This window comes from Zootermopsis nevadensis, unplaced genomic scaffold (assembly GCF_977971745.1).
Source record: "Zootermopsis nevadensis isolate Lab colony 2312 unplaced genomic scaffold, Znev_1.0 Znev_ptg000007l, whole genome shotgun sequence".
Classification (NCBI taxonomy): Eukaryota; Metazoa; Arthropoda; class Insecta; order Blattodea; family Termopsidae; genus Zootermopsis; species Zootermopsis nevadensis.
This window is the reverse complement of record NW_028259139.1, coordinates 1,462,459-1,473,124: the sequence shown is the minus strand read 5'-3', so window position 1 is coordinate 1,473,124 and position 10,666 is coordinate 1,462,459. Positions and strand designations below refer to the sequence as shown.

Genomic DNA, 10,666 nt, shown 5'->3' with positions numbered 1-10,666 from the left:
GGTTACAAAGTTCAAATATTTGGGAACAACAATAAGAAATCAAAATGATATTCACGAAGAAGTTAGGAGGAGATTAAATTCCGGAAATGCTTGCTACTTCTCAGTACAAAATATTTTGACTTCCCGTCTGATTTCTAAGAACCTGAAAATTAAAGTATACAAAACAATAATCTTACCTGTTGTTTCGTATGGGTGCGAAACATGGTCTCTCACTCAGAGGGAGGAACACAGATCGCAGGTGTTTGAGAATCGGGTGTTGAGGAGGATATTTGGGCCTAAGAGGGAAGACGATGGGGCGTGGAGAAAACTGCACAATGACGAGCTTAAAAATCTGTACTGCTCCCCCAGTATTGTGAGGGTGATTAAGTCGAGAAGAGTGAGATGGGCGGGGCATGTAGCGCGCATGGATGGGACAAGAGGTGTGCACCAGATATTGGTTAGGAAGCCTGAGGGGAAGAGACCTCTGGGGAGACCTAGACGTAGATGGGAGGATAATTTCAAACGGAATCTATGGGAGATAGGAGTTGAAGGAGACTGGATTTTGTTGGCCCAGGACAGGGTCCGGTGGAGGGCTTTGGTTAGTTCGGTGATGAACCTTCGGGTTCCGTAAGCCATCTGGTTGGTTGGGTCCACTATTTGGGAAGCCTGAGGGGAAGAGACCGCTGGGGAGACCTAGACGTAGATGGGAGGATAATCTCAGGCGGGATCTATGGGAGATAGGAGTTGAAGGAGACTGGATTTTGTTGGCCCAGGACAGGGTCCGGTGGAGGGCTTTGGTTAATTCGGTGATGAACCTTCGGGTTCCGTAAGCCATCTGGTTGGTTGGGTCCACTATTTGGGAAGTCTGAGGGGAAGAGACCTCTGGGGACACCTAGACGTAGATGGAAGGATAATCTCAGGCGGGATCTATGGGAGATAGGAGTTGAAGGAAACTGGATTTTGTTGGCCCAGGACAGGGTCCGGTGGAGGGCTTTGGTTAATTCGGTAATGAACCTTCGGGTTACGTAAGCCATCTTGTTACTTAAGAACATATTATAAAGCCCATCCAATCTTTCATCAAACTGTTACAACAACGATATTAGATTACATTCTTGCAACAAATACCTCGGATCACAATATTATGACATTACATTATGTACCGTTATTAACATTGACCTACTGACGTCATCGTCTGTGATGAAAATTTGTCACATTTCATGTGAATCTGAGCGAAACGAAAAACACATTTAATGCAAGATGCATAGGGGTTTGGGCGTGGCGGCTAAGACGTTTGCTCTTGCCAAATATCGCGCGTCATCTGACTGCTCGCTTCGTTGTCCCGAACAACTGAAGAAGGGGTGTCAGGAGTAATCCGTCACTATGAATAAGCACGTAACTGGGACATAATAGGTTTCCGGCGAGGATGATGATGTCTAAAGCGAAGCTTTCGCGGTGACTGAAGTTGATGAAAGACTCTCTGGTTTCAAGCCTCGTCAGGTGGTATTCTGGGTTTTGGCGCCGTGTACACTCGTCGGTAGAATTTCGGGAGAAACCTAGAACTTAAGCCCTGAACATGGGGACAGTATGTTCCTCTGAAACGTTGACATCTACACGGGGCCAAAACTCAAGTAAACGGAATCACCACCTTGAAGAATATGTGATAAGAAAACTGAGGCAAATGAAGGGGGGGAAGATTCAGCAGAAAAATAAATCTGGAAAACAGGAAATTCATTTAGTCCTTTCGAAGAAGTTGGCAGTAAAATTCTATAAATGCTTCAATATATATGAAGTCTAATACGAAACATGAATAATTGATTAATACAATTTTGTGTGATATTTCTGTGCAAAATTCCCATTAGTATACATTCCGACCGTCGCATATAATATCTAAATTTTGCACCATCGTCATGTTTATATCTAAAAAAAAAAGACTTCATGTTTGTTTGTACTTTTATCATCTCTCCTACAGCACTTCATATGCGTGGCTGTACTGGTTCATTAATAATCGCCGACCAAACCCAAAAGCTAAATGCATATTTTTCATGGCTGCCATACTGCTGTTTTGCATTAAAGTACTTAAAATGGGGCGTATTTTTAAAATTTATTACTACATAAAATTTAGTAACTCTACATTTAATGGCGTTAATGTAGGTTCCATTTCAAAGGTTAGAGCAGCCGTGTCTGTGTTGGTATTATTGATGGCAAAGAATTAAAAAGCGTATAGCTGGAGTGGCGATTAGTGGCGGTTAGAACGCTGGCCTTGTAATCCTGGGGTCTCGGGTTCGATTGTGTTGGGCAAGGCCGTGGTCTAGGCAACACGGAGTTTTCCTCCGTGGCATCCCAACAATTACTCCATTCACACACAGAAGAAGGCAATGGCAAACCACTTCTGGATCATCTGCCAAGAACGTATATGAACAGGTCCCAGTCCGAGAAGAGAAAAGGATGGAAGGATCCTGTTCATATGGACCTGTCGTCAGACAGAACACTAAATAATAATAAGATGAGGTGGTCTAGCGGTTAGAACGCTGGCCTTGTAATCCTGGGGTCTCGGGTTCGATTCCCGGCGGTGCCCGAATTTATAACTTGTGTTGGGCAAGGCCGTGGTCTAGGCAACACGGAGTTTTCCTCCGTGGCATCCCAACAATTACTCCATTCACACACAGAAGAAGGCAATGGCAAACCACTTCTGGATCATCTGGCAAGAACGTATATGAACAGGTCCCAGTCCGAGAAAAGGATGGAAGGATCCTGTTCATATGGACCTGTCGTCAGACAGAACACTAAATAATAATAAGATGAGGTGGTCTAGCGGTTAGAACGCTGGCCTTGTAATCCTGGGGTCTCGGGTTCGATTCCCGGCGGTGCCCGAATTTATAACTTGTGTTGGGCAAGGCCGTGGTCTAGGCAACACGGAGTTTTCCTCCGTGGCATCCCAACAATTACTCCATTCACACACAGAAGAAGGCAATGGCAAACCACTTCTGGATCATCTGGCAAGAACGTATATGAACAGGTCCCAGTCCGAGAAAAGGATGGAAGGATCCTGTTCATATGGACCTGTCGTCAGACAGATCACTAAATAAATATAATTACAAAGTATTATTTACCCTTCCGTCTTTAGTCATCATGGACTATCACGACGACAGATGGGTATCTTCTGGGTTAAGCCATGTGTGATGGTAGAGATGTTTACCGGCGTCTTAGAAGTTCCTGCTGCCTCCATCATCAGTGCGATAAGTAGGCAGCTCGCGGCTTACATATTTTTTTTTGTAAATTAATGAAATTGTATAATTGGCGGAATTCAAAACAAGGTACCTCTAAATTGCAATAAGAAGAATATCCGGTGAAGTCACGCATTTGTGAGTACGGCAAGCGACAACGACTTTTCTAGGGTCACGTTCAAGATAGTGGGTGTTAACTGGAGGGCAATGTCCTAGGTTAGACGATTCGTCTGACAAGAAGGGATTTTTAGAAACACTTATCGCTTCGAAAAAGGAAACAAAGGACTTCTATAGAGGACTCATGACTCACAATGACAATCCTTTCTTGGTCTTCTACATTCTGGACCACTAAACAGCCCCTTTCTTTTTCACCTGAGGACGGTAACAGATGTAGCTTCCGAAACGTTGTGTTCTTTTGAATATCTAGACGATGGACAAAGTCTAGTAATCCCGACTGTAACGCACCATCGTCAGAATCATTTAAAATTTTACATGTTTTGTATTCCACGCATATGGAGGCAGCAAGAACTTCTGAAACGTCGATAAACTTCTACCAGACTACGCGGCTCAACAACCCAGAAGACACCCATCTTCAATATTATTATATTAGCTGCAAATGGTGACATACCGGAAGGACACACCGAACTGTCGTGGCGAATTTCCAGGGGACGTATCAAAGTAATTCTGTGACGTATAGATCACGTAACAATTATTTAGTGTTCTGTCTGACGACAGGTCCATATGAACAGGATCCTTCCATCCTTTTCTCGAACTGGGACCTGTTCATATACGTTCTTGGCAGATGATCCAGAAGTGGTTTGCCATTGCCTTCTTCTGTGTGTGAATGGAGTAATTGTTGGGATGCCACGGAGGAAAACTCCGTGTTGCCTAGACCACGGCCTTGCCCAACACAAGTTATAAATTCGGGCACCGCCGACAATTAACAATATGGACAATTAACTAACACTTCAGCAGAAGGACCACAAGGTTTAACAATGCCAATAGGTCTGCAAAAGCCCGTCACTTGGTCTTAAAATCCATCTTAATGTAACGCAAAAGCGAACATAGGCAAAAGTTTGAAACATATCTGATTGACGGTTAACCTCATCTGTTTATAACTCAAACTCACTTTAGAGTCAATTCTGATGTCGCCCTAACCAAATGTCGATGCCAATATTTTGTTCGGCAAACATATGGCAACATTTTCGCAAGAAACAGGGCGGGAAATGTGAAGAATTTCCGGTACGAGAAGAACAGGAACTGGAAATGGAGATGATGATGGAGAAGAAAGCAACATTTTCGATTTCCAACTGATGGAACATGAACCGATTCCTTCTCTTAAAATTATTCATCGTCAGGACTTTTTCCATCGTCTGTTCTTTAAAACCACGACGTTTCGGAAGCTGTTTCTGTCTGTCACTTGACAGAGACTAGCTCTATCTAAGGGAACCAACAGAGTAGGTACCTCTCACCTGAAGACGGAGACAACTGATGGAACATGGCATGTCTCCATGAACCGATTCCTTCTCTTAAAATTATTCATCGTCAGGACTTTTTCCATCGTCTGTTCTTTAAAACCACGACGTTTCGGAAGCTGTTTCTGTCTGTCACTTGACAGAGACTAGCTCTATCTAAGGGAACCAACAGAGTAGGTACCTCTCACCTGAAGACGGAGACAACTGATGGAACATGGCATGTCTCCATGAACCGATTCCTTCTCTTAAAATTATTCATCGTCAGGACTTTTTCCAGCGTCTGTTCTTTAAAACCACGACGTTTCGGAAGCTGTTTCTGTCTGTCACTTGACAGAGACTAGCTCTATCTAAGGGAACCAACAGAGTAGGTACCTCTCACCTGAAGACGGAGACAACTGATGGAACATGGCATGTCTCCATGAACCGATTCCTTCTCTTAAAATTATTCATCGTCAGGACTTTTTCCATCGTCTGTTCTTTAAAACCACGACGTTTCGGAAGCTGTTTCTGTCTGTCACTTGACAGAGACTAGCTCTATCTAAGGGAACCAACAGAGTAGGTACCTCTCACCTGAAGACGGAGACAGAACCAGCCTCCGAAACGTCGTGGTTTTAAAGAACAGACGATGGGAAAAATCCTGACAAAGAATAATTTTAAGTGTAATCTACCGTCGTCAAAACTCTTTTAGAATCGATTTCTTCTCGATTTCATCAATTTTTATTCCGCGAGTTTGTCTTTAGGTCAGACCGAATAGGGAAACTTTCAAAGAAGAATGGAGTAAACTGAGGAAATTATTTCGATCGTACAACTTCAGGCTTTGTACGTTAACCTATACGACCATTGTGCTACAGGAACCACGAGTCACCTACCTCGCGGATAGTGACTCATTTATACACGCGTGCGATAAGCCGTAGAACCTGTACGTGTATATATAACAGCTGGAACATAAACTAGCATTACTTAGTGACGCGACAATGTTTTGGGCTCAACTCGTCTTCATCGTCGGGGCAGTCATGGTGATCCCTTGTACGGGGTATATAGCACCAGAACCAGGACAACCAGGTGAGCATACCGGGTGTCGCACAAGCGCCTTGCTTTCAGTTTCTCAACCAGCTGCAGTAATTAAGAATTTCGTTTTTGATTTACGAATTTTTCACATTGTAAAAAAATTTTAATAGAACGTTTTGTAAGTCGAGGAATGGATAAAATTAAAGACTCCAAAATTTGCAGAAAGCTTTCGTACACGTTTTATCCCAGATTTTTAATGAGGATACATTTCACATCCGATGAATTAATTTGAAGAGTCAGAAGTCTCGCAGCAGTCAATGAAAGTGGGGTTTAAAATTATGTAATCAGAAGTGAAGTTACATATGTACACATTCGAAGAAAAAAATGTAAAATCACAAAAAGAAATATGTTGAATATTTAAGCAACAACTTATACTGCATGTGGTAGAATCAAAAAATACCAAAAGCCCGGCATCAGATACGATTCTGGGCCACTTATACTCACGTCCCAACATAATCTAACCATATGAACCATATTAATGTTATACTCCAATCCATTTTACAGCATTACTAGTAACCGTTTTCGAAGGCGTATCTTTATCAAAAAACACTGAGTGCATATTTTGTCTCATCGTAGAGACCGCTTATAATGAATTAACCAATGTTACAGAACTTTAGAGAATCTGTATCTTATATGCGTCATGTTTGTATTTGATTAAATATATTTATTTTGTACAGTCTATACACAAACGTTTGAAGTTTATTGGTGTTGTAAAAAATTATATAATATTAAAACATTTTGTTGTGTAAAATATTATATTAGCGCTCTTAATCGTAAATACGATTTTACATTATATTTTTTTAGCGCTTTTATTAAAACGACATGTTTCAACGGGTAATACCGTCGTATTCAGGTTTTTATCAATTTAAAATATTTTAAAAACTATTAGATATTTGATGCAATATATTATAATGATCCGCAGTTCTGTTTCTAGCTTTCCATTTCCATGGTAAGTTGCTTATTGTAGTCAGACGTTATATTTATCTGTGGAATTAATGTTTAATTATTTTCTTGGAATGCAACAAATATCTAATAGTTTTTAAAATATTTTAAATTGATAAAAACCTGAAGACGACGGTATTACCCGTCGAAACATGTCGTTTTAATAAAAAGCGCTAAAAAAATATAATGTAAAATCGTATTTACGATTAAGAGCGCTAATATAATATTTTACACAACAAAATGTTTTAATATTATATAATTTTTTACAACACCAATAAACTTCAAACGTTTGTGTATAGACTGTACAAAATAAATATATTTAGAGAATATGTAAATATAAGATTATAGTTCTCAGAGCGGCAAGTAAGATAAGGGACTTATCGCTCCGATGATGGAGACAGGAACCCCCTCTGAAGACGTTGGTAAACTTCTACCAGGTTACACGGCGCTACTACCCAGAAGACAGCCATCTTCATTATCAGATGTCTGTCATAAACAATTCCCTCGCAAATAGTCCATGCACCCTTTTAATCAGCCATTGTCTGCGCAGGCGAAGTCGTATGGAACTACATCATGAATCCTTCCATCCCACAAGAAGCGGTGGGCAGACAAGTCTTCTACAACCCTCCGACCAGAGTCTTCGGTAACAGCGTCTTTTACCCCCCGACATACTACGGGCCGTGGGCACCCATGAACGTGCCGCCCGTCTGGAATTCTGCTCCGAGCGACTATAAAACCAGAACGAAGAGAGACGTTTCGCAATGGGACGGCCCTTCCGTGAAGCACCAGAGGGCCAAGAGGTTCTTTCCGTTCATGTACGGAATGCCTGGCATGATGATGGGAGGCATGCCTGGCATGATGGGAGGTTATGGGACCGGCATGGCTTCTGCATCTGCGATGTCTTCCGGGTCATACGGATCGATGGGCTACCCTTTTATGGGCTGATAAGTGCAAGGCCATTAACGGGACAAGCATTGAAGTGTCAATATCGCAATGCTCAGGGCTCAGTTTGGAAACAAAAGACAATTTTTTTTTGCAACACTCAAAAATACCATAATTGCAACTCATTCTAGCCTCACGGTGCTTTGTTCTTAGAAAATAGTTACTACGTTCATTTTTGTGTATTTATTTGATATGAATCTAAACGGATCATAGATATTCCACATATTGGAACACAGTATGAAAGATCAGCTCCAGTCAGCCACGTGTTTGCCAGGTAACTGAGGCTTACGCTTGTAAAGAGCACGTGGCAGAAGCTTCCAGCCGTGTTCCAGTGTATGGAGTGCAATTTAACAGCGAAAGTAAGACAGGAGACTTTTTATTTTTATTTTTTCAAAGTGATAGCAGGGCTATCACGATTAACATACACGTTAAGCCCCTGGAAAATTATTTTTCATTTGTCGTCTTTCAGGTGTCCATTTATAGTAGATTTATTTCCTTTCTTTTCAGAAAACACGTGTTTTTGCGAAACATTTCCTTAAGATATGAAGCCGTCTAGGGAACGGACAGATATGTAACCGGAAGTAGACACTAGGACTTCTAACTTTCACCATGTTGAATATTTCCTTTTTAGGTTATTTGATCTGTGATTTTCCAACGTCAACTTACGATTTATATTGTCTGAAACTTGTAAGCTGGTAGCTTGAATTACTTAAGGTGCATTTGAAACCTTGTGAAACACATATATAAAAATCGCTCAGTCTGCCTGTCCGTATGCTTCAAACACCCCCAAGAACTTATAAAATGATTTTAAATAACTTTTGATATTTCAGAATTTTACCCCCCAAAAAAGTCGATGTGTTCAAATTTTTAATTCCATCGAACATTTTTGACGACAACTTCACGTGGAACATAAATATATTTTCGAATTTATTTGGATGAGAAATATATTCGTCAGGAGACATCAAATAATTTTACGGGCGGTATCGTGGAAAATCAGCCTAAGAGTTAAAATATTAACACTTTCATTCGCTTATTTTCCAGAATTATTAAACTACGTCATTCAGTAGCATTTGACGTTTTCAAGGCGGTGAGTCTGAAGATGGTTGTCTTCTGGGTTGTTGCGCCCTGATGATGGAGACCGCAAGGACCTCTGAAACGTCGGCAACATTCTACCAGACTACACGGCGCAACAACCCAGAAAACAGAAATCTACTTCATTCAAATTTTAATTCAGCAAATAAAAATATAATTACGTCCTCTCTCCTCTGCATCCGATGACCAAGATGAGCATAGAACCGCAAATTACACAATGCAGTCATCTTACGTCGCCTGCTCTATCACTATGGTGACGGATTTTCCAACAGTTCATGTGGAACTGATGTACAACGCAGCGCATGTTATTACACAGCTACCTACAAGAATGTTCTAACTCACCCAGCAGAGTAGCTCGAGGTTTCAGCCACAGTATTACACACAAACACAAAATAATAAATGTAATGTTCACAGACCACTAAATAAAATGGATTATACGTCTTCATTAATGAGTGATAATTTAAAATAATCCAATGCACCCTACTTTTTCATAGCTGAACACCTCTTCCAAATGTAAGGTTTGATACAAAATTGTGTAGTCTCTGAATACAAAAATTATTTATAGTTCTTATTCGATTTAGTTAAAATATGTCATCTCTTTAAGTTTAATATAACGTGACTCCAGTAATATATACCACATATAAACGTAATTATAAAACAGTTTACAGTAAACAATCCGATTCATAATTTCCGGTGTTGTTCTTATGGGTTGTAACGCCATACGAACTTGTACAGAGATACCGGTAACATTTATGAGAAACATATTGCCTCCATCTTTACGAACGAAGTCGTCTAGCCTAAGGACCAATATTTTCATCGCTGCCAGAACGTCAAACCTCAAACAGTTAAAAAGGTTGACAGTGGAACCACGGTTCCGGAGAATTTGACGTAAATGCGTCTATACGGAAAGGAAGTTTATATATTGGCTTTATTCTAAATATTTCCTTTATACATGCTTTACAATTGAGATAAGTTTGATTAAGACTTTGCTTATTTAACTTGAATTAGTTATGCTTAAGATGGGTCTGTGGTAGCTGAATGTAATGTAAAGTAATGTAAAGTAATGTAAAGTAATGTAATGTAACTATGTAGGTAACCATCGTTGTTTATTTGTTGATAAACAGATGACGTTTCCAAGGTAACATAACAATGAAGTTACACTTTTTCGTAACATTTTTGCCGAATGACACTGACCCTAAAATATAGACGTATTTACGTCAAAAAACTTTCCCGGTAGTTTAGAGAAATGTAGATACATCATTACCTCACCAAACACTTTAAGAAGTTTCATATCTCTCAATCCACGTTACCGTCCTCAGTTGTCTACTCGATCTCACTGTACGTTGTAAAATTACGATAACCATTTCTATGCATTTATTCGTTTCAGTGAGATTTAAATTTATCACAGCGGAAAATATAAAGATAGCTGTATTTTGGCTAGTTATGCCGACGTTTCAGAGGTGCTTCGTGCCTCCATCATGAAGACGATGATGATAGAGGCAGAAAGCACCTTTGAAACGTCTGTAAACTTATTACAGATGGCGCAACAACCCAGAAGACAGCTATCTTCATGTGAGTTGTTTCACTTTAGCTTTCCGTGACTAAAATATTATATCGAATATGCCTATAATTCAGACAATGGACAGTGCCTGTCTCCCACGCTCATAGCCTATTTTCGTAATATTTACTACTTCTTAATGTTATCCTCAGGTCTTGTTCTAGGTCTTCCAAATAAGTTCTCTACTGCAGTCCCTATCAATACAGCAAAACCTTTTTAATCCGGACGATATATAGTGTGGCAAAATTCCTAAATAGTGATATTATGAAAATACTATAAACTGTAATATATTACTTAAAAGCTTAACAGTCAATTTGAGTCACTTAATGTTGTTTACGAGTGACGTTCAGAAGATATTCTACTTACATCTGACAGACTTGTAAAAA

General features: G+C 40.1%; 2 protein-coding genes across 2 annotated transcripts in view; one reads left to right on the top strand and one right to left on the bottom strand.

Moving 5' to 3' along the window:
* The window catches only part of LOC110834670 (uncharacterized), a 212,747-nt gene that overhangs the window by 35,698 nt on the left and 166,383 nt on the right, over positions 1–10,666 (bottom strand). The window lies entirely within an intron of this gene.
* LOC110834672 (uncharacterized) lies at positions 2,844–9,167 on the top strand. The gene is made up of 2 exons (XM_022074082.2): positions 2,844–5,740; positions 7,239–9,167. The coding sequence occupies exons 1-2, from the start codon at positions 5,653–5,655 to the stop codon at positions 7,631–7,633; spliced, it is 483 nt and encodes a 160-aa protein (XP_021929774.2). The 5' UTR covers positions 2,844–5,652; the 3' UTR covers positions 7,634–9,167.

Bases quoted from the DNA above. Each gene is read 5' to 3' on its own strand.
- LOC110834672 (XM_022074082.2), top strand. From the start codon at position 5,653: ATGTTTTGGGCTCAACTCGTCTTCATCGTCGGGGCAGTCATGGTGATC. The intron at 5,741-7,238 runs GTGAGCATACCG...TTGTCTGCGCAG, and splicing joins ACCAGAACCAGGACAACCAG to GCGAAGTCGTATGGAACTAC.